At 32.2% G+C, this 25,547-nt stretch overlaps 2 protein-coding genes across 6 annotated transcripts; one reads left to right on the plus strand and one right to left on the minus strand.

Moving 5' to 3' along the window:
• Window positions 1–226: 226 nt before the first annotated feature.
• LOC105325641 (uncharacterized) lies at window positions 227–16,045 on the minus strand. 4 transcript variants are annotated; one of them, XM_066068561.1, is made up of 4 exons: window positions 12,152–12,527; window positions 10,339–10,419; window positions 4,458–5,092; window positions 227–611 (listed from the first exon to the last, which is right to left on the minus strand). In XM_066068561.1, exons 3-4 carry the CDS (start codon window positions 5,038–5,040, stop codon window positions 331–333), a joined length of 864 nt encoding a protein of 287 aa, XP_065924633.1. In that variant the 5' UTR covers window positions 5,041–5,092; window positions 10,339–10,419; window positions 12,152–12,527; the 3' UTR covers window positions 227–330. The 4 variants fall into 4 exon arrangements, with proteins under 4 accessions (XP_065924633.1, XP_034328225.2, XP_034328226.2 ...); XM_034472334.2 differs by lacking the exons at window positions 10,339–10,419; window positions 12,152–12,527 and adding an exon at window positions 15,952–16,045; XM_034472335.2 differs by lacking the exon at window positions 10,339–10,419 and having other exon boundaries at window positions 12,152–12,528.
• An 835-nt stretch (window positions 16,046–16,880) lies between these two features.
• Window positions 16,881–22,109, plus strand: LOC105325642 (HSPB1-associated protein 1 homolog). Of its 2 annotated transcripts, none has more exons than XM_011425301.4 (7): window positions 16,881–17,105; window positions 18,139–18,311; window positions 19,338–19,474; window positions 19,605–19,737; window positions 20,074–20,193; window positions 20,652–20,777; window positions 21,297–22,109. In XM_011425301.4, the coding sequence occupies exons 1-7, from the start codon at window positions 16,931–16,933 to the stop codon at window positions 21,924–21,926; spliced, it is 1,494 nt and encodes a 497-aa protein (XP_011423603.3). In that variant the 5' UTR covers window positions 16,881–16,930; the 3' UTR covers window positions 21,927–22,109. The 2 variants fall into 2 exon arrangements, with proteins under 2 accessions (XP_011423603.3, XP_011423604.3); XM_011425302.4 differs by having other exon boundaries at window positions 16,915–17,113; window positions 21,297–22,102.
• The last annotated feature ends 3,438 nt before the right edge of the window (window positions 22,110–25,547 follow it).

A 25,547-nucleotide genomic window follows, 5' to 3' on the forward strand; every position in this document is an offset into this window, starting at 1 on the left:
TTTTTTAAATTGCATCCCATATATGTATATCAGCCCGAGCCATGTAATAATCTACCGTATATACATTAGTTTTCTTTAATTCATGCTGCTGTAAACGATATCATGTTGTTTGAAAATTACAAACTGACCAGTAGAAATTAAAGTTAATACATGTAGTCAAAGGGACTCTTCAATTCAGGCACTTACTTGAACCTTCAATTAAGGTGAGCTAAAAATAACACAACAATTCTATATTGAAATACTTTTTACTGGTATATAAAAGATGCTATATATGTGTATACTATAGTCTGATTTATATACTATATACATGTTAATAATACAAAAATCCATTTAGTGTGGCATGTTAACATGTTTCACATGTGAAAAGTCTGTCAAATATTCCAGGGATAAAAAGGAATACACAACAGTGTTACTAAGGCTTGGAATAACGTCAATCACCGGTTCATTGTGGATAACTCCGTATAACAGTTGAAATGGCCGAGCTATCACCACCCCAACACCGATGTAAAACAGCACGACCTGGAAGGCATAGTTCATTTTGTAACAACGGCTGCAGGTGGCATTTCTTTGGGCACAGGATTTCAGAATGGTAATGTTCCAAAAGGAAATTCCTGTAAAAAATTTGACACATGAAATTAAAAAATGATGAACCTATGTAGTTGTATAAAACAGCATAGTAATGGACTACTATAAATGTTAGTCAATGAACAATATCATATAATGTTCATGTAATGTACCTTTAAAAAACAAGAGGCCCATGGGCCACATCGCTCACCTGAGGAATAATAGGTATGATAAAATCAGCTTGAGGTTCTCCGATCCTCAGCCATAAAGTATTTTTTCATCATAATAATGATATTTTTCTTTCAACCTTTATAAATGAAATGATATAAAATGAATTTTTTAGAGAGTATCAATGCATTTTACAAAGTTTATGTAAATTTGTCTACAATGGATAGAGCGCATTCTTGAACAAATAAAATATTTTAATCAGAGATGTATCTAGCCAAGACTTATAAGTGACAAAAAAATTTTCCTTGTTCAAGCATGCGCTCTATATTTCCCATTCGTAAATAGATAAGAAAAATGTCAATTTTTGCCTGATTTTGATTGAATTACAGAAATGGCGTCACTTCTGACGTCATATACTGCCAGTGAGTGCAAATAAATCAAATAGATAGATGAAAAATATATTTTATATCAACTCTTCTAAAAAATAAGTTAACATTTTATTGTACCCGAAACACTTAAAAAATGGCGAATTATGGGGGCCAAATTTAACTCTTATCATATATAGTTCTTTCTCAAAATTTTTTAATTTCTAATTATCTCTCCTTGAAAAAGGGCATGGCCCTTAATTTTCAAAACTTTCAATCCCCTTCGCCTAAGAGTGATTTGTGCCAAGTTTGACAATGGCCCTGTATAGTTCTTGAGAAGATGTTGAAAATGTAAAAAGTTTACAGACAGACGGACGACTGACAAAATGTGATCAGAAAGCTCACTCGAGCTTTCAGCTCAGGTGAGCTAAAAAGTGCATCTTTATGAGGATTTGAAATTCTTTACCAACAATTTTTATATACAGTCAATTATGAATTCCAACAATGACTTAGATAATTTAGCCTTGTCAATTAAGAAATAAACAGGAAGTTAAAAAGTTCACGGGGATATAAACTTGGTTGGTCACCTGCTCAAATCCTGTGAATCCCAAAGGGCTTCTCAGAAGATTTGATCCCGTACCAACTAAGTTTATATCATGGTGGGCTTTTTAACATTGCTGTTTATTACTCATATTAACATTTGAGAAAGGCAAATTGTTCAGAATCATTAATATAACAGCGTTTTTACGTTTACAATAATGCAACCGTCAAACAATAAGCATATGCGGTAATCATTGTGACGTCATGAAAAAGTTCACACAGAATTGGGTGTTTTCATCATTCTATAAGGAAAATTATTTGCAAATGTAAATATTTTGATATGTACATTTATCAACATTATCTGCTGGTTTTAGAGCTGAGCTACTGATATCGGCAAAGCATAAATCAAAAAATTAAAAGAAGTTATTTTAATTTATTTTGCCTCAATATTCTCCTAAATTAACACCATTTAATTAAGAGGGCTTGATGGTCATGGCCCTTTAAAAGGAGAGCTCTATATAAAAATATACAAAAATGCCAAAATTTAAAAGGCAAAATATATATATATATATTTTTTTTACTTACAGGTAATAACAGTTTAGAGCTAAACAAATTTTATCTTAAAAATTTATCAGGTACCAGAAGATCTGATGATATATTAGTTGACCATCCAGCCTCCTTAATAATGATTTACTTTTAAAGAACATTTTCATTTGGTAAAAAAATAAATATTTAGTGTGTATGATTGAATTTCAAAATGCTACTTATCTGAGCAACTCTAAAGATGTTGAACTACTCATGTAGTTATACAATTTCGTAAAACTGCCACAAATGTCTTAGAACTTATCAATTACATACAATAAAATATATCAATTTTGCAATTTTTCAATGTTGAAAACTACCAGTAGAAATTTCATATTCATGCACAGACGTATTTGTAAAAACAAGATTTTTTTTTTTGCTAGTATTAAAAAAGTCCACCGCTTGACATACGTGAAATAAGTACATGAATTATGCATCATCAAGTAGTCAAGGAAAATGAATTTTTTAGTAGAACAAGAGGCCCAGGGGCCACATCGCTCACCTGAGCAACAATTGCCTTAATTCTGATCAAATTAGCATTACAGTATCAAAATATCTTGACAACCGAGTACAGTAGATCTTGCTAAAAAAATTGAAAATCTGCCAATTTTTATTCACCTCTTATTTTTTGGTAAATACCAAGCCCCTTTTGTTGTTGTACCTGTAAGAAGATTTTTCTCTATTCCTATATACCCCCCCCCCCCCCATTTCGTGGCCCCACTTTTCTCCAGGGAATCATGGTTTCATCAAACTTAAATCTGCATAACCTGTGCTTTCACACGAAGTACTGAGTTTTGGACCGAAAACTTTCCCAGAATATTTTTTAAAGATTTTCTCTATATATTCCTATGTAAAAATTCAAACCGCCATCATGGTCCCGCCCTACCACTAGGGGCTGTGATTTTGCAAACTTGAATTTACACTACCCGAGGATGCCTCTACACAAGTTTAAGTTTTTCTGGCCAAATAGTCTTTAAAAAGAAGATTTTTAAAGATTTTCTCTATATATTCCTAAGTAAAAATTCATCCCCCATTGTGGCCTCACCCTACCCCTGGACTATTATTTAAGCAAACTTATATCTATATGGTCTGGGGATGCTTCCACTCAAATTTGGGCTTTCCTGGTCTAATAGTTTTGAGAAGAAGACTTTTAAAGATTTTCGCTATATATAAAAATTTATCCCCCATTGTGGCCCTGCCCTACCCCCAGGGACCATGATTTGAACAAACTTGAATCTACACTATCTGAGTGTGCTTCCACTAAAAGTTGAGCTTTCCTGGCCTAATAGTTTTTGAGAAGAAGATTTTTAAAGATTTTCTCTATATATTCCTATGTAAAACTTGATCCCCCAATTGTGGCCCCACCCTACCCCGGGGACCATGATTTGAACAAACTTGAATCTACACTACCTGACGATGCTCCCATTTTAATTTGAGCTTTTCTGGCCTAATAATTTTTGAGAAGAAGATTTTTGAAAAATACCAACAAATTTTCAATAATTCTCAATTATCTCCCCTTTAAAAAGGGCGTGACACTTCATTTGAATAAACTTGAATCCCCTTCACCTAGTGCTGCTTTGTGCCAAATTTGGTTGAAATCTGCCCAGTGGTTCTTGAGAAGAAGATGAAAATGTGAAAAGTTTACAACAACGACGACGACAGACAACCGACAAATTGTGATCAGAAAAGCTCACTTGAGCCTTTGGCTCAGGTGAGCTAAAAAACTACCATGCAATAGCGATAATTAAATGTGTTCATGACTCAGTTACTTTGAATAAAAGACAGACAGTCTATGATTGTAGTCAAAACATCAGGTTTAGAGATTTCCAGATCAGACACATTATCTTTTTTATTTTGCATGTAATTTGAAACTTCTATGGATCTTTAACTGCAGCCCTTCTTAATAGAGTTGTGCAAGCAGCCCTTCTTAATGAAGTCCTGCATGCCTATAAGATAATTTTAAAACATATCAAATTCCTATTCTCACCATGATTTTATGTCAAATTAATTTTCATTATGCATATGCTTGCAACAAATGCTCTACAAATTTTCAAACTACCCATATATTTAAAGTCAAAGTAGTCCAATATTAAGGGAAATCTGAAAAAAAGATTTACTGTAGAAAGTTCCAAAACAGTCAAAGTGGTATGGACACTGCCATATTGTGGCATGCAATTTTATTGAAACTCGACTTAGAATCTACGCTAGATTTGGATTTGAACAGTAGTAAGACAATACCTGCATCAGCTGTAGATAACTGGCTGGCTGTCCACACATAGAAGCACACAAGAGGAAGATAGTAAAGTATGTACTCCATCAAAATATGTGAAGAATTCTGGACCACATTGTTCCTGCATACGGTGAAGTACACCTGCACTTCTGATGTTAAATTCATCGAGGCCGTTTGGTGTAAAGATTTCTCTGGGTTTTGCCAAATGATCAAGGAAATAGAAAGCAGTGCATGCACAACAATCAAATTGTACACTGTACTTTTATTCCTTATGAAGGATCCAGCACGAACAACATGGGTAGTTATGATTGTAACAAATATGGCGTTAGCAATCAGCGTTGGGACAAAGAAATCTCGACAGCCATCGTCCTTTGGTCTGAGAGTTTCTATCTGCATCAGACGCTTGAAATATCCCAACACAGACGCACAGTACAACTCGTGCACCAGGCCAGTCGTTACTATGACTACAGTTATCACGGTGTGTTTGCAGTTATCCAGCATCAGAAATAGGAGCACCAAAAAGCCGGCAGCCAGTGTTCCAAACAGAACAACTGACTGCAACATCTCCAGCGCAAAAAATGTCATCCCCATGTTGACTTTACTTTAGATCCTTTCCTCCATTCCACTTATAAGGTACTTGTTCCTATAAACAAAAATATCAGCATTATTATCATTATCCCTCTCTTTGTAATTTGAATCAAGGAGATAATAATCCAATGATTCTTAAGCAATAAAACATGCATAAAATGAAGTGCCAGAGACGGGCGATTTCCGTCAAGTTTATACAACATGTAATAAAGACTAAGAATGAGAATCACTTAACTATATAAGCGTTTATTCATTATTTATAAGCGTGTTCACTCTAACCATGTTTTACTGTAAATGGAATAATGATAATTAAAAACATAAGCTTCTTATCAATATGCTGAATTGAAGGGAATAAATTAAATCATTTATATCCCAAATGCACATTGGTCCTAGCCTGTTTTACCTGTTCAAGAAATATACTGTAGGCCAGATATATTGCGTTCAAGATTGTAGCAGCTAGCCTATACTGCTATGCTGTAGATATCTTAGTCTACTGAATCGACTGCTATACAGTTTAGGCACTAGATCTCTGATTTAAAGTTAAAAAATATTTAACCAAAGACTTTGCAAAAGTTATATCAACATAATTTGTTAATTTGAAACAGAAATATACATAATATTGAAATTCATTATAATGATAGGATAAGCAAAACATCACCACGAATAAGATAAAGGACTACATAGTTACGATGTACGATATATGGGCCTAAAATATCCCCCTAAAATGAACATCATCAATTACTGTAATTCTTTGTACAAATATAAACATGATATTTTTTTTTCATAACTTTCATTTTGATTCAACTGCCCACAATTTAGAAATATGACTTCGTAAAGATAACCTTTTCCCCCCATTTTTGCATATTTAGCTTAAAACAGATTGTTTTCAAGCAGTTTTTCTTTCAGAAAACATAAAGCGCATGCTTAAACAAACTATTTTAATCAGAGATGTATCGATCTGGCCTAAACTAATAAGTGACAAAAAAATTTTCATTGTTCAAAGCGTCGCTCTAAATTTCCCATTTGTAAAAAGATAAGAATGTCAATTTTTGATTAAATTATAAAAATAGCATCACTTCTGATGTCAAATACTGCCAGTGAGTGCAAATAAGTCAATTAAATAGAGGAAAAATATATTTTATAACAACTCTTCTAAAAAAATAACATAACAATTTATTCTAACCGAAACACTTTAAAAAATGGTGAAATATGATTTCTTAGTTAAAATGCCTCCTATACCTTATCAGGTTTCAATACACGGCTAAAAAGTTTGATGTCTATGGGGATTTTGTATTACAGCAGACCCAGATGATAACGTTGAAAAATTCCGGGAGGTACGTATTCCGAGTGACTTTGGAATACAGAAAAGATGTCGACATTCACCCATTATAAATCTCTGTACGAAATGATCTGTTTTCGTTCCAGTGAATTTTTCCGAGTGAAAAATAATGTCAATAAATATATCTGGGAAATTTTCCCTTTCATTTATTTCTATTGCACTTCTTTCACACGTATGTGTTTTTTTTATTAAAAATCAGCAAAATGTGCTGCATAAATATTTTGGGACAGACAATAGGCTAGTATAGTGTTGTAATGTAAATTTTGAATTTACTGGGTGGGTCAAAATCAGAGACATACATGACAGAGATTGGCAACTGATCGAACTCTCGGGAAATCGCGCGGTCCCTATTGTATAGTGTTCCCAGTTTAAATCAGTATATCTTTCTAATAAACAATTATATCGAAATATAAACAGCTAAAACCTATTACCAAAACATTCAAAATATTATATTTTCATGAGTTTATGTCATATAAACAGTATTAAAAGAGGAGTTTTTGGAGGCAGTTGGCTACCCGTCGTCCAAGATTTCACCGATGTTTTATAGCTGGCCAATATATTTTCTATATATTAATTTTATTTTTCAATTTTTTTTGTTTCAAAAATGTCTTAAACCTATGCACACTTTTCATTAAAACAATATACATTTCTTTTTGGTTTAAGATCATTAATTATCTGAGTTTACTAAAATGTAGATCTCAAAGTAAGGTTGGTCCAGTGCCATTTTTCAACAACAAAACAAGCTAATGGCGGAGTTGCCAATCTCTGTTATATATGTCTCTGGTCAAAATATAATATTTACAACATGACAAATTTTGTATTTACACCCACCCAGGAGTCTTGGTAAAATGGGTAGTCAAACCCCGGCCGGGGCAAAATAAAAGCCGTGGCAGATCGATATTTTTCAATTTTCTTTGTTAATAATCAACCAATCTCATTGAAATTTTCAGGATATGTTACCAATCGATATAATTGTATTCGCTGTAAATATTTCTGCACAACAATGTGTATTAAGAAATTTATCGACGATTGTTAATTCCCAAGTTGGTAAAATGGGTTATAGGCAAACCCGGGTCGACATTTTTCGGGTTTATGGACTTATTTAAGAAGAGACTTAGTATTTCATGTTTAATTCCGTTGAAATATATGAAATACTAGTTAGAAATTGAAATTTATTGAATGAAAGTAATCATTTAGCGATTAATAGCATGTTTTAGGAAAAACCGGGTCAATAAAACTGGATCCGATCACCCGGGACAAACTTGATAATTCCGTAATAGTTGCGTGTCTATGTTATCCCACATGAATATTATTAATGTTTTATTAATGTTATATATGTTACTTTTTATTACAATAAATCACATAATTAGAGAATAAAGATTCCAAATATTCAATTGTGCCTATTTTAATACATATGTATTTGTGCTATAGTAAGATATTGTTTTTTTTTAATAGGCAAACCAGAGACATGTCTTTGGGCAAACTGAGGCCCTAGTTATCTTGATAAGAACAGTACCTGCTTGCAAAAAAAAATAATAATAAAAAAAAACATAAACAAAAACACAAAAAAAAAACCCAACAAAAACAAAAACAAAAAATTTTAAAACTACAAAAATAAACAATTAGCATGCTAATTCGTTTATATTATCACAGCTTTTAAAAATAATTAGTGCTCTATAAGATTTAAAAAACTAAAATTTTTAAAAAATTGTGCCTTAAATGTATTCTTTAAATATTTCTTAAAGGTTAAAATTAATGTGTAACACCAAAACATTACTCACCTTTTCAATTTAATGTCACAATATTTGTGATAGCTAACATTCTCTTAATTTCGGAATTTTTGAGTTTGTCACGGGCTATCGGATCCGGTTTTAATGACCCGGTTTTTCTTAAAAACTGTTATTAAATGAAGAATTATTACTTTCCGTTTAATAAATGACCATTTCTTATTAGTATTTCATATGTTTTACCGGAATTCAACGTGAAATGTTCTGTTTTTTCTTAAATAAGTCCACAAAACTGTAAAATGTCAACCCCGGTTTGCCTACCCATTTTACCAACTTGAAAATCAACAATCGTCAATAAATTTCTTAATACACATTGTTGCGCAGAAATATTTTCAGCGAATACAATTATATCGATTGGTAACATATCCTGAAAATTTCAATGAGATTGGTTGATTATAAACAAAGAAAATTGAAAAATATCGATCTGCCCGGCTTTTATTTTGCCCTGGCCCAGGTTTGCATACCCATTTTACCAAGACTCCCCACCCAGTAAATTCAAAATTCAATTCTCTCTCTTCACAAACATTTAACAGCTGATTGATAGAAATTCAGAGGCCTGTGATGTGTTTCTGTTCTGAAACAGGGTAACAAAGGTTACGATGGTAACAGACCCTTGTATCTTTACCACTTTTTACCCTGTTTCATACGGTATCAGGAGAAAACGTACCCAGGAGAAAACGTACCCAAGAGAAAACGTACCCAATTTCCACGGTACGTTTTCTCCAGGAGAAAGCGTACCCTATGAAAATGATAACTATACTATTCGATAGTTTTTAATACTTTTAAATACTATTTTACACTATAAATATACAGGAATGTACATGTATGAATTTTATGAATTTATACTAATATATAAATTTAAAGGGTTAGGACAGATTAAATATTTTTCAAATGCTAAATTTAATGTATATTTCAATGCATAAATATATACGTTTTATAATTAATATCTTTATAATAATTGTAGCAACTTTTATTTTAGTACGAATGACCTGTCGAGTATTATCAGTCGACTTCTCAATTTTCAATTTACCGTTAGCCTTACCTACATATATTAGAGTATCTCTGTGTGAGATCCCCTGATTGCCTTTTAAATATAGTAATAATCAATTAAATACCTGAGCAGTTATTATTATTGTGTAATATTGTGCATTAAAAGATGTTCTTAAGGGGATTATTTATTTATGATGAGGATTTCATATATTTACATGTACAGGGACTGTACTAAGACAGACTGTTCAATGTGCTGTGATTCATCTCGCAATATTTTCATACATGTATATATGAATAAAACAAATATTTAATGGACTTGGGCTCGATTGGAGCTACTGTTTAAAAAAAAATTAAACTTAATTTTATAAATAATTTTCTACAGTTGATAAAGGCAGCATTCACGACCCTTTTTTGCAAAACTCTTTCAAACCAAAAAAAAACTGTGCTATCGACTTCTTCAGATCATTATTTAGTTTTCCTTATGATATTGCAATAAAAACTAATTATTTAGCAGTTTCATTTATGGTGGATTAATTGCCGAATAATTAAACTGCTCAGGCGATGTTCGTGTATGTAACAAATTATTGTCTAATTAACTGATTAAACAAAATTGTTTTAATAATTTATGTATGTGATTATGTATTTATAAACAACAGCAACAAATGATACAAATGTTTATTGTACATTTTATTTTGTTTCATCCAAGAATATTTAAGAAAACTATTATTCATGATTTTAAAAGCCTAGAAATTGGGTACGTTTTCTCTTGGGTACGTTTTCTCCTGGGTACGTTTTCTCCAGCATTCTTTCATACTGACCCAAGCTACCATGTTGTATCCCTGTTGTATAACAAGTATCAGAGTATGCTCTGATTTTTTTTAATAAAAAATTCTCATTTATATATAGGCCCACTTCACCCTATTTTGACTCTACATAAGGAATGTAATTTTGTGTTCGGGGAAACTGTAGGCCTAGATTTTGGACACTACAAGTTTCAACAGTTCAACAGCGAGGTCTTGCAGCTACACGAATTAAGCAGTAAAGTGGTTATTTTTATTTTTATTTTTTTAGGATGATTCACTAGCCCATTTTACTCTGATCTAAATCAAACATTTAAGCATCTAGGCAAAATAAATGAGAAACATCTTCATTTAACGATAAAATACACTGCACACAAAAACTCACCGTTTCTCAATATTCCCTAAACCGAAAATGGTACGGTTCAGTTCAATTCGCCCCTCTGTACATTCAGTCCATATGTAAAATCTAAAATAGGGGGAAATTTACCATGTTTACTGCTGCCCAATGTATGATGAATTAAAAAACTTAAGTCAATACTCGATGAGGCGGAGGGTGGGGCCTGAAGTGTCAATCTCACACAACTCAAATTTTACTTGATCGCTCTGCCTTGAATTTCATATGTTAATGAATTTCATTACTTTGTATACATGAGAGAGAGAGAGAGAGAGAGAGAGAGAGAGAGAGAGAGAGAGAGAGAGAGAGAGAGAGAGAGAGAGAGAGAGAGAGAGAATGAGAATGTATTTTACGAATATACCCAAACTGTTTATTTTAAGTCAGCCCGATTGGTTTTTATCTTTTAACGAATTTGGAATTGAAATATGCGTAAAAATTTAATCTTCAGTTGTGTCCATCTAGGGACAATTTTATTTCTAAAATCATTTATACATGTACCAATATTAATATATATAAAATTAAGTTAGGTGCAATTTTAGTGTTAAATCTTTGATACGATATTACATTTACCCATTTTATATGTTCATAAAATTTAATAAAATATCAATCATATGATATTTTTTAAAAATCCAAATGATGCAATTTTCCCCACATATATTGAATTATATATATATATATATATATATATATATATATATATATATATATATATATATATATATATATATATATATACTCAACGTATTGCTACTCCCGTTTTTATTTCACCTTTTTATATATATATATATATATAATTTATATATTATGAAATTCATTTTTTATATATATTAGAACCATGATATAGCTAAATTATATTCTATAAAAATCGATACACATTATGAACATATAAAGTGGTTAAATCAATGGTGTAATGTAATATCGTATCAAAGATTTAAACGAATTGATAATCCTATTGAGTGAATAAGAATAACTAGAACGAGATCGATGCTTTATTTTTCCAAGTTTAATAAAATTATGGATGAATTCACAATCTTTGTTTTTGTCGACGTGCAAAAGGAAAAACTTTGACAGAAACACTTCATTATTGCATGTAACACGGACATATATTTTTATATGCGTATACTGTGTGGTTATACAGGTTTCAAAACACTGGTTAAAAAGTGTAGCAAACAGACAAACAATCCTGGTAATTGAACATACATGCATCGGCCCCCTCAACCATGCCTAAATGTATAATGCTGTATTTTGAGATGTTATTATCAATTTATACTCGAAAGGTTAATGATGTTTTGGCGCCTCTAATTTGTCGAAGAATGTTAAAATCTTTAATTTTGCTCGCAAGATTATCCGTAAAGTATATTTGCACATTTGGACGTTACGCATGGTGTTTGTAAACACTATAGTAAGGTCAAAAGAAGGTTAAAGGGACTTGGACACGATTTGACTGAGAATATTCAATTTTTTTTTTCCATTTTAAATGTTTATACTGATAAATATAGAAGTTTTTTATGCTATGTCCAAATTTGAAAGTCAAATATTAATTTATAAGCAAGATACAGAGTTCATACTTCTTTGTTTTGTAAACAAAGTTCGAATATTGTCATTTTTACAAATGTGTTGTATTGGTGTAAGTTTTAATCAAATGTATCTTTCTTTTGTTGATACTAGTATTTATGAAGATAATGAGATAGTTTAAATTGTTTTTTACATGTCATTTTGTCTAAGAAATGGTAATTCTTTACATTACATATTTTGTAAACAACTATAAGACTCGAGCTTTGTTTACATAATAATCAATTCTTACCTTTGTATCTCGCTTGTAACTTGACTTTAACATTCAATATTTTGGTACTTCATTTAAAATGCACCATGCTGTTAACCATTTTATACATAAAAAATAAAAACAAGTTGCTGTCCTTTAAAAAAGGACTACAATACGTGGACCATTTGCATGTGTTTCCAACGAAAACGTAAAAGCCTTAAGACTATCAGAGATTCCACCGACTCTAGCCCTCTGCTTTTAATCACTAAATTTGTACGTTGTATTACGTATACATATATTTATAGCCCTGACTTTTTATCTCAGAATTTAAAGTGTTCATACTACTAAAAATAATTATGATCTATCTATGAATGAAGTTTGCATGTATAGATCAGGCATTCGGTGAATTTTAGTATTTGCGCACGCATTATGATTCGCACTACTTTGTTAACTATGCAGAGACAGCTTTTTGTAAATCAAAAATTTCATATTTTGATGCATTTTTCTTGAGAATTTAACTTTTATACAGGGACATAATTCAATCATACTTTAATGCTTAAAAAAATTTAATCGGGAAGTACCCTAGCTTCGCCTTCTGTATTCGGAAAAACAACAAAACATTGCTAATTATGCTATTTGATGCATGTTGTAGTTTCGGCTTATTCGTAATTCTGATAGTTCATATCACATGCCAATCATTTCTTTAAAAGGAATATTTTGTTTCTGTACTGTTTACCGACAACTTTACAGCGCCTTTGAACTAATGTGTGCATATGTGTCCCGATCCCGATTCAGATAACGTGTGTTAGCCGAGTCTTGGTAAAATGGGTAGGCAAACCCGGGCCGGGGCAAAATAAAAGCCGGGGCAGATCGATATTTTTCAATTTTCTTTGTTAATAATCAACCAAACTACTTGAAATTTTCAGGATATGTTACCAATTGATATAACTGTATTCGCTGTAAATATTTCTGCACAACATTGTATATTAAGAAATTTATCGACGATTGTTGATTTTCAAGTTGGTAAAATGGGTAGGCAAACCCGGGTAGACATTTTACGGTTTTGTGGACTTATTTAAGACAAACCTGAACATTTCACGTTGAATTCCGGTAAAACATATGAAATACTAATAAGAAATAGTCATTTATTGAACGGAAAATAATTATTCTTCGATTAATAACAGTTTTTAAGAAAAACCGGGTCACTAAAACCGGATCCGATCACCCGGGACAAACTTGATAATTCCGTAATAGTTGCGTGTCTATGTTATCCCACATAGATTTTATTTATGTTTTATTAATGTTAATAAAAGAGAGGAAGTTGAGAAGAAGCTAGGTTGTTGTGATGAACAATTGTTTTAAAGTTCAAAGTGATATCTTTTGATGATAATATTCTATAATGAGTTGAGTGTTTTTCAGAAAACCTTTACAAAGCTTCCACAAAACTTAATTGTCTCAGTCAGTACATGGAAATCAATCTGATGACTGTTCTATAGTTTTCTTAAAAAGTAGGCATGAATCATAAAATTAAAAGAATTAAAAAAAACCCACAAAAAACCAGCATGCTTATTCGTTCATATTATCACAGCTATTTAAATAATTAGTGCTATATAATATTTACAAAAAACAAAATTTAATATAAAAAAAAATTGTGCTTTTAATATTTTCTTTAAATATTTATTAAAAGTTAAAATTAATGTGTAACACAAAAAACTTACTTACCTTTTCAATTTAATAAATTAGGCTCTAATGAGGATACCTCTTTGTGGTAAGAGCTGGGCAATGTCACAATATTTGTGATAGCTAACATCCTCATAATTTCGGAATTTTTAGGTTTGTCCCGGGTGATCGGATCCGGTTTTAATGACCCGGTTTTTCTTAAAAACTGTTATTAATTGAAGAATTTTTACTTTCCGTTCAATAAATGACTATTTCTTATTAGTATTTCACATGTTTTACCGGAATTAAACGTGAAATGTTCAGTTTTGTCTTAAATAAGTCCACAAAACCGTAAAATGTTGACCCGGTTTTGCCTACCCATTTTACCAATTTGAAAATCAACAATCGTCGATAAATTTCTAAATACACATTGTTTTGCAAAAATATTTACAACGAATACAGTTATACTGCTTTTTGACATATCCTGAAAATTTCAAGTAGTTTGGTTGATTATTAACAAAGAAAATTGAAAAATATCGATCTGCCCCGGCTTTTATTTTGCCCCGGCCCGGGTTTGCCTACCCATTTTACCAAGACTCGTGTTAGCCTGGTTCCCCGAGCTACCCATTACGCACAGGAACCAGGCTAGCTCATGCGCAGGCTGAATTTTCCCCATAGCATCCGGTTTAACCTCGCTTATATATTTTCTGCGTGGACCTCAGGGTCCACGCAATAAAATTTTTGATCTCAAATCGTGTCCAAGTCCCTTTAAAATATTGAGATCATTACGTAACGTTGTTGAGACAGTGATCGTCATTTTTGCAGCTAGTGCGTTTTGATACACAATAATTATATATTTTCTTACATTGAAACGAGTTATGATAGATGATATACTTTTATAAAGAAAAATATTATAAGTGATTGACATGGGGATTTTTGTTTAACAATTTAAAATAAAAAAAGACTCATAGCCCCCTTCGCCACGAGATCATCAGCCCCCTACGCCACATCGGGTTTTCGTTCAAATATTCCTCAATTCAAACATGCGAGTTGCTTTTCTCTCGTGAATACTAGTATAGATTTTCTATTCACATGGATAATTTTAGACGAAAAAAAGTAGAAGTTATAAAGTAGGATTCGGAATTCTTAATAAAATAAATATCCTTTAAATAATATGTGGCGCCTACCCCAGGTGCATATTTTTGAAGTGTTTGAGCTTTTCCAAAGATATTTTAACTCCGATGATACTGGAGATAGTTTCTCAATAATCACTGTCTTCCGTGCAATACTTATATATATATAAATATTTACAAATGTATGTATGGAGTCAGAGGTACATGTACAGTACAAATTAGAGAGAAAAAAATATGAGAAAAAAGTACAAACAGTGTATTATAGACAATATATTATGAATTTGATATGATGATTGTGGCCTAATTGCATGTAGGTAATTTTCGGTTAATTAGTTCAACCATATTTTCTGTTTTTACTCGGTGGGGGGGGGGGGGGGGGTGGGGGTGGAGGTCTAAAGAGTGAATGTTTGGATGGTTTGAGTGAGCCTCTCTGATCACCGTCTGTCTGTCTTTAAACTTTAGATTTTTTACTTCGTCTTTAGAACCAATGGGTCAAATTTAACCAAACTTGGTGCAAAACCACCTTCTGTTGAATTGTTAAAATATGGAACACAAAACTCACTTCAAACGAAAGAGAGTCACTATAATATGAAAATAAGATGGGTCTCTTCGAACTGAATTTTAAAAAATCATGCATCAGAAATGCAAAGATTTACAACAAAATTTCTAGGTAAGATGTATATTCTAAATCGTTCAAACCATGCAAGACTTCGGTCCAATTCAATCTTCTTCTTAAGAACCGCAATGCTACGATTTTGGATATTGCTATGCAAACATCATAGTCTGATATACAAGTAGTAGAATCTGAATTATTCAAATCGTGAACTCAGACCAATGCTCGGGCCCCAAGACAGGTTTATCAGTTAAAATTCAACAAAGAATTAAATACATTCTAGAAAAAAAATCATCTTTTTAAAAAACTCTTCTCATGAATTGAAATGCTACAATTTGTGAGATTTTAATGCATTACTTACAAGGTCAGCAGCATAACCAGTTTTCTATCATTGTAACAAAAATTAAAAATATAAAGAACAAATAAAATCTACATACCTGAAATACAGGACAGGAGATAATGTAAAATTGAGATGTTTATTGGTTGATGTCCGTCGCAAAAGTGATCGGACAAAAACCCTATAGCGTCCCCTGTCCCGATGTTGAGTTATTCTTGCCATTAATTTTTCCAAAAAGCCGTGAGATATAATTAACTCATTCTCGACATCAAAGAAACGAATTGACACGAGGCTTGCAATAACTATAACGTAATTAAGAAAACAGGATTCCTTCGACAGATAAATTTAAATAACTTAGTTATGATTACTTAAATGGCACTAATTGATTTCACAACTTTTAACGAAAAATACGGACAAATGGCCCAGGGCTTTTTCTCTATGTAAATCTGCGTTGACACGATTTGCAAATAATATATCTAATCTGGTCAATATCATTTAAAATATAAAAGATATTTTAAAATTTGCAAAAATAGAAAAATATATTTGATGGTCAGAATGACACTATATATGATAGAGAGAGGTTAAAATTTCAACATAAAAGTAAAGAATTTTACCTACTCCTGTTTTCAGAGTTTCGAAGCTGATCAGATGAGCAATGTAGATTATGGACCTATCAGCCCACTGGGCTAGTTTTAGCTTTGTATATATAAATTATTATTACATCTTCCCAAAGGAAACGATTTTCATCATCCGCACCTCTCCTCACAAAAATCTACCAAGGGTTTGTGGGTAGCAGAGTGGACCGAAAACGCTTGGCTAGCGAAGATTTTAAAATAATATAGGGTGAAAAATATAATTTATTTCAAAAGTTATTTAACAAACTTAAAAAACTGACGTTTTTGTTACATTTGTGTCCAGTTTATGGTCGTGGCATGTTCTTTGCTCAATGCTATTGGATTTTTTTCTCTAAAAACTGAAAAATAGACGGGTCGCATTCCGGGATATTGCACGTTGTTTGTATTTTTCCTAATTTACTTTGCTAATGTGGATTTCCGATTTGAAATTGTATCAATCTGACTATGGAGAGAAACAGCAGTAGATCTGTCGCAGACTTAATCATGTCTCCAAATTGTCCGCCACTAGTGCTGCACGGCCTGATAGATCATTGGAATGCCAGACGATGGAGTATTGAACTTTTATCCCATCAAGTCAAGGGGAAACTATCCTGTAAACTTTCTCCAAAGACACACCAGAGTAACGTGGTATTTTTTTTTTAGAGTACCCATGTATATTTTATGTTTACATTCCACATATTTTTATGCATTTAAAATTATCGGAAATTTGCCCTTGCATTAATTTGAACGTACTCTTCAGATAATACAGTAATTTTAAGTTATAAATCACATTTGTAAACAAGGCAAGAAGGTAAATAAATGTCAACGAAAGCATTAAATCATTATTTTTTTAACGATATATAATTTCATAACTGCAACGGTATGTGCAAACAAATTATCATAACATGCAAATGCACGCTACTCAATTTGTATGCACACACTGCTCCAGTTATGAGACAATATCTTTCGAAAAATAATAATTCAACGCTTAAAACTGTTGAAAGGGGCATGGTCACTATTTGATTATTTTTCAAAATTTATTTCTCTATTTCTTTCTAAGTGTTCATGACATTTTTTTATTGTAGGCTTTTTTTTTTGCTAACATGATCTGCAAGGGTTTAATGTGAAAAGTAGACAGTTTAAACATAGAAATTCATATATAAAAATTAATCTTTGTTCTTTATATGATAGCCTTATTCTACTAAATTTGATCATTTGACAAAAAAAAAGAAATTGCAAACACCATTTTTGTTCTGAAATTGATATCAAAAAGTTCGTTATGTACTACATGTAATTTGTCCAGAGAGTTTTAAAAAGTCAGTTGTTGTTTTTGTAACAAGACTCTTTGCTCATATAGAAAGGCATTTTTTAAGGCCTAGGCCTGTTTTGTTTTCCATGCTGTTAATGACAACTTGACAAATACGAATATTATAAAGAGAGTGAGGACAATATTCCTATTGCCAGCCCTGAGTTTAGAATCATATTGCCATAATCATGCATTGTAAAATGAACTAAGTCAAATTAGATGGGATTTTTCTGGTATGGAGCAAACAATCATTATTTTAAGTTTTGTATGAAACTGAATTACAGTCATTAATCATTTGACTATCATGTTAATGTAATCTTATTTTTGAATTGACTAGAATTTATTGTTTTGTGGGTTTTCTTTTCAGATCTCTGGGAAACACAGTGTATCCATGAGTTTATTTCACTGGAAGAATTTGCTGCATGGGGAAAATCAAATGAAGAGAAATCGAGTCCTTTAAATAAATATAAATCAGAGGACTTTTCTTGTTATGTAGACTACAAATATATGAAAGATATTGCATCAGATAAAATTCTTAAGGTAAAGTGCAGTGGTAGTTAATTCTCGGATGGCTTTACCGATAATTTGTTTTCAGTTGAAACTGCCCCGCCCTGTAAATGACCCCAGCATATGTTTGTCATGTCTGTCTTCTACAGGTCAGGTACAGTCTCTTGATATACCTGTAGAGCTTAATTTTCCTGTAGCTATTATAGTCATTTGGGGTATTTCGAATCATTCCACGTTTCCTGTTTACGAAAGTTTAAGTATCGCTACGGAATGTGCAAAACATCAATAAATGAAAGTACTCACCAGTCATCGTCAGCAATATACATAGCTACAAATCTGTTTCCTGACATTAAATCCTCTTTATGTTGATACCAAACAACTTATTATAAACAGAATTTTACATAATTTTAAACTTAAGTCTTAAAAGGTAATTTGTAATATCCCAAATGACTGAGCTTGATTTAGCTTTTTTAGATGCTGTACCTCGATTGAGATATTTTTACAGATTGACTGGTATTTTTGAAGTATTCGTTTTTAAGTAAAAATAATTGCACATTACTGATTGGTCATATTTACACCTTGAACTGCTCATAACACCGTCCATGTACAAACAACATTGCACAATTCATTAGCTGAATCAAGAGATTGTGCATTCTTAATTTCATCATTTTTTATATATTGATTTAGAATAAGGCAAAAGTACAAGGCACATCTATTTTCATGTTGCAACTCGAATGTAGCAATAGACTGGGTAATATTTCATTTTGCTGATATTTTGATTGCCACAAATGGGACTTTTCAGATTAATTACTATATAATTAAAACTTACATGTATCCTTGTAGAACCCAGACTTTAATTTGAAAAGGACCATCGTGGTTAATTTTTAGTTTAGTTCAATAATCTTGAATTCTGCTCGACTGTTGATATAATTCCACATCATACATTTTAAAAGTTCATTACATGTATTACATTATTCCTTGATTAAAACCAGAAAAATTCTATTAAATGGTCATAGCTCCACCCAGCCAAGCACCTCATTAAACTATCTTTTTTTTCAGGATGTGGATTGGGGAGTGTTCGGATTTCCAGACAGGGATGGAAAGGAAAGTACTATCTGGATTGGGTCAGAAGGTTGTTATACAAACTGCCACTATGACACGTATGGATTCAATCTTGTAGCACAAATCCAGGGGAGGTGAGTGCATTGACTTAAAAGAATTTTACTGAGAGATAGAAAGTGGTATTTTTTAATTAAAATATATTCATAAGAAAAGAGATTGTCATTTCTGCAATTAAGTACATGTATTCTTTTAATTTTGAGTTAGAAAGCAATGGATTTTGTTTCCACCCTGGGAAACTTCCTATTTGTATCCTACAAGAATTCCCTATGAAGAATCGAGTGTATTTAGTGAAGTTAATGTAAAAAACCCAGATCTTCAACAACATCCACAATTTCAGGTACTGGTATTTTGCATCACCAAAAACTTCTATTTTGTAACGATATGAAATTTTTTAATGCAAAAAAATTCTATTTTGTGCATTTAAAATTTAACATGCAGGTAAATTTCAAGCTTAGTCATCTTCTGTTATGAAATGATCAATTATATGGAACTGGTAATCATACAGTACGTCTCGCGAATTTTAAATCTTGTACATGAAACTTTGATAAAATTTTGACGCTTGCAATTTTATGTTCTCGTGATTTGATTGAAAACGGTTGAATTGCAGAATTAAGTACTCGTGTAAAATAAGGAATCTACAGTACTTGATCTCACATTATCGTTATATAAATAGAAAGCCCGCCCATACACAGTGATACTGGAGCCCGGGCAAGTCCTGTATGTTCCACGTCACTGGTGGCACTTTGTGGAGAGTCTAGAGGATTCCATTAGTGTTAATACATGGATAGAAATGGTAAAAATCTGTAGAACAGGAAAAACATGATTATAGCAGAATGCCATAAAGCTATAAACGTAATTCCTTATGTCTAAATTTTTTTTTATACATTATAACATTTAGGGGGGGTGTAAATGACTCCGCTTAAGTCTGAATTTGTTATAAGCATGTTCACTGTAACTGTGTTTTACTGTACATAGAAATACAATGTAATAATAATCAGTAATACATAAAATAAAATGATTAGAATCATTATTACCTGGGTTGGAATTGTAAAGAATTGTTAATTCATGGATTGTTATTGTTACATTCTGTGGTCGTTGTACATGTATATGGATCAATTGTTATAGTAAGAATAAGTGTTTAATTCATGTAAGAATCATGCAAGAGTTCATACACTGAGATTGGACCTTTACTTTGTATAGTTTTCATGATAAATAATTGTTCCTGTTCATGGTTTTGATTTACCAATCCAGACAGAAGACTTTGAGAGCAGGGTATCGGAAGCCGTTACAAGGTGTCTTATTTCTCCACTATTAGGGGCCAGGGACGAACTGAGTGATGAGGAAACAGAAAGTGATTCTTGGATAAATCCAGGAGAGGTTAATAAATTCTTCATTTCGTTTAATATTGGAGGAAAATGTGTGATGTGTAGAAATACTTATGTTCATGAAACTTCTGCTAGAGGTGGCTTTTGTAGAGTAATCACAAAGCTAAATCAGTGGCAGTTTGGATTTGTAAGCCAATGGAGCTGGGTTCAAATCCCAGCAAATAATATCTGTTTTTATTCCTGTTTTTTTTTTAAGAAAAAAATTGTCTGGCTACAATTTACATGTATGAATGATTAAATTCATAGCCATAATTTTCAATGAAATATGAAGATGTTATATAAAAACCTTCATATACAATTGGAGGGAAGTTGAATGTTTAAACTGAATACCGGTAAGCTATTTATATGTCCTACTTGTTATAAACGGTATAAATAAGGCCGTGATTTAAATGAGATAATTCATCCCACTTTGGGAATTAAGGAACAGCCAGCACTAAAACTGATCTGGTAACTCACGCAGATTGACCTAAGTCTGTTATTTAAGTTTCAACATTTTGATCTTTTTTCCCAGGAAATTTTGTCCCCTGATGCAAATCTTCAACTCCTCCAATTAGCCATTTCCTTAAGACGTCACAAAACAGAAGAACAGAAAAGTTCTCGAAAAATGTTTTGTGAAGCTGTAAAGAATCTTCCAATTAGAGACCAAAATAGATTGATGAAAAGGAAGAGGAAGCATAGTCATGAAGATGTTGGAAATGAGTATAGAAAAGAACCAAAAGTTTTGAGCATGGAAACAGGAGTGGTTGATAAACATGGTAAGAAAGATAACTCCAGGGAAGAAGATTCAGACGAACAGTTCAAGAGTTCAAGAGACTTGCAATGTAAAACTGACATGGACGGTCCATATATCGTAGTCGTACAAAGTGAAGTGAAAGATGAAAGTGACGACAATTTAAAGTCCGATAAGAAATCATTTACTAGTGATAACAGGAAGGAATGTGAACAGAGTCTGGAAAGTGATAGCAGCAGTAAACTAGACAAGAATTTGGTGAAGACAGATTCTAGAAGTACTCAAGATATTAGCCAAACAAGCTCTTTATTAGAAGCGAGTGATAATAGAAGTGAATTATTTAGGAAGTTGGTCAAAAGTGTAACACATCCGAATGTTATTCAGAAGATAATAAAGGAATTACACCGTTAACCAGAAAACTTGTTTTTAATCAGCACAATAATATTTTACATTTGCCAGGTGATCTGTGAAATACTTTCTGCATGTAACAGTTCTAATCTATTGAACACAGCAAATATGCATGTACATAATACCGCAATCAGTTTTCAAAGTTAAGGAATTTTTGAAACTTTAAATCATACAAATATTTCAATACTTTTATCAAATACATTATTCATGGTAAATATGTTTTCTCCTCTCAATTAGTGCAATACTGGAAACTTGCTGTTATCGTAGTCCAAGGGACATGAATGCTTAGGTATTTTGCATCACTCAGATGACCTACTTCTATCACTGACCATCTGTCATCGTCTCCTATCCCCCTCATTCTTGTCCATTGACTTTTGAACATTTCCAAGTTCTCTGATAAAACTAGCAGGCTAACTTTGAGTGATTTTGGTTTGTAGCGTCTGCAAGAAATTGGTTCAAATACCTGGTAAATTTGGAAATCCATGACCCGACCCTTAGGGGGACTTAGATTTTTTGGTAAATATAAAAATACAATAGCTTTTAAGTCTTCGTCGAGCAGTGACACTCTGGTAATACAAAGGAGCAAAGGTGCTTTTTCTAAAATTTCATGCCCCCTATGTGTTTAGCAGGCAAACTAAGTAGTTGATTATGACGAGCAAAGGTATTAAATTTTTTCAAAATTGTGAAATTCATAACCTTGGCATCAGGTTCTGGTGTTAGAGTTGATATTCTATTACATCATAAAGGGAAAATGTACTTCAGAACAATAATACATAGTTACATAAAGAAAGGTCATAGCCACTTTAAATACCAGATTATCACTGGGTTAAGGATGTGGCTATATTGTTCATATAGAGAAAATACATTTTCAGAACTGTACATTTCAGAAGAGTTAAACCCCTTTGATTATTTATTTTTGATTATTTTAATTGTACAGGAATTTTCTTTTATATATTTAGACGTATATTATTCAAGTTCACTTGCGCGGATTTAGTGGGGATGCCCCACCCCACCCAAAATGGAAAAATCAAATTTTAAATATACATAGTAAAAGTACAAAAAAAGGTGCCACGGACTCCCCTCCCGCGGCAAACGTAAATATTCCTAACCTCCCCCCCCCCCCCCCCCCGGAAAAAATTTCTGGATCCGCGCATGAAGTATAGTGTATAAGTTTATAAAAAGGATTGAACATCAAGATATTTTATTAAAATGACGAATTTTAGTGAAGATTGAATTGATATGAACATATTTTATTGCAATATTATGCAATGGGATACTAGTAATTGGGCACAATTTTTTTAAAACAGTTCTCATATATGAAAGAAAAGTCTGGAGACAACTTTGCTTAAATAATTTAGAGCTTAATATTTGACCCTATTTTTTCAAACAAATTTTTTTTTCTCTTTTCTACAATAAAGTTTTGTTCCAGCACTATCAGAATATCTCGGGAACTAGACGTACTTTTCTTTTTAGTTACTACGCAATATTTTGCGCCTAAACCCATCAAATTTGCAAGATTTCGGGATTCGAGAATTTTTATTTATTTATTTTTTCTTATTGCTTAGCAAGGTTTTTTTAAACCCCCCAACCCCCTTTCCAACTTTCAAAACCGATGCTACTTGGTGCCTTTATACTTTGCTTTTATATGAACGAAAGTACAATATTTTCCCATAAACGTATTAAGATATTGAAATATTTAAATTCTAGTAATCCACTCGGCGCAACTTTGAATATATTTCTGACACTCTTAAATGGTAATTTTTAGGAAGAAAAAAATCTTGCAAAATTCATACAAAACGTCAAACGGAACCACTCAATGATTTTTAAAAAGTATTCTCCCGTACATTTCTTAAAAAAATCGATTATGATTCATATTGAAACTGACAAGACTGAAATATACACAATCCAGTTCTAGTCAGTTTAATAATGATCAACCCTCTTATGAATTTACGCCCCCATCTAACTTTTAAAAAAATGCTTTTTCATTGTTGAGCTGGTAAGAAATTTTAATTTGGATTCAATGGCCCTTAAAAGATAATGTGTTATTAATCCTTTAAACGATATTTCATCAGTTCATCTCGCAATCAATATTATTATGACGTCAGAAGTGATTGGACTGTAGAAATCCAATCAGATTAGAACAAAACTGTGCATTTCTTACGTTTTTAATTATTGAAAGGGAAATATAGAGCGAAACTTTGTATGAGCAATTTTTTCTTTTGGTAATAATTTTCTTATCAATTAATCTTTGATGAAAATTAAAGTTTTTTTCAAGCTTAAGCTCCATGTTTCCAGGGGGAAATATAAGGTAACTATTAAATTAACATTATGATATCAAATATACGACTTAAACACATTCTGAGAAAGATTTTATTAAACATGTGAACAAATTGAATATCGTCAGGTTTTTCATGCCCTCTTTTCCAGAACGATTGGATATACAATGTAGTCCATAAATTGTGCATACTTCAAATTGTGATGTATATATATACATACTCATATGAATGGATAATAAAGGTATTTCACTGCATGCAAATAAAACACCGATTATGTAATGCACAGGGTTAATTCATTTACAATTGCTCGTTTCTAGCACAAAAAAAGCCATTGAAATGCCGTTATAAACCAGGCAATGCCATGCGCAACTGTGTACTGAAGGCGTTCCCCTCTTTTCTGTCTGGGAAAGCAAGAATAATGCGACGTCAGCACCTTGTATCCCCTATACGCAATGCACTTTTGCAGACATTGTTCAAACACTTATAATATTGCAATATCCTGTATACATCAATTGACTGTTTCATTCCACATACTTTCTCGTTTATAAATGCAACCCATAATGTCGAAATGATACTTTCAGTACCGATACAAACTTGTATCGATTAGAATACATATTTACATGTACTTTATCAAATCTTATCCCGCTGGTCAATAGACAATAACTTATTAGAACCAGTACACTGGACCACACCCCCCCCCCCCCTTTACACAAGGTGTCCCCTTGTCCACCTGTGCGGAGTCACCTATACGTACAGTACACCTGTCCTTTTATGTACTACAGTAACCCTACCTGTAAAGGTAATAAAACAGAAAATGGACAAAGGTAGCAAAGGCATATTCTATATGAAAATAGTCTCATGTTTCATATCCATATTTTCCATTGCTTGAACTGTTGAACTGAAATTGGATGCCAGTATTCATTTCATAGAGCACTTAGACGAACTAAGAATCAGCAGAAATGGATATTGTTAGAATTAACCAAATGTTAGTAGATAACTGTCCATTAGGTCTTCGGTTACATTCAGAACTGGTGTTTCGCAAGCTATGGGGTTTTTTTTGCTATTGTTATAGCTGGAACGTCCCTGGTTCAATGTACATGGTATTAAAAAAACAAACAAACAAAACAACAATGGTGTTCTATATACCGTAATATACATGTAGTTTTCATTGTCAGCTCCTTATTCAGAATCCTAAAAGAACATACCGGGGTATTAAGTAAATTCTCGTTTAAACTTTTAATGTGGATTTTTATTAATTTAAAGGGGATAAATTGTATCAGCAAAAAAAAAAAAAAAAAAAAACCCAAAAAACGATTTACTATGTTATACTCTACATAATCACCATAAT

Source organism: Magallana gigas, chromosome 8 (genome assembly GCF_963853765.1).
Source record: "Magallana gigas chromosome 8, xbMagGiga1.1, whole genome shotgun sequence".
In the NCBI taxonomy this organism is placed as follows: domain Eukaryota; kingdom Metazoa; phylum Mollusca; class Bivalvia; order Ostreida; family Ostreidae; genus Magallana; species Magallana gigas.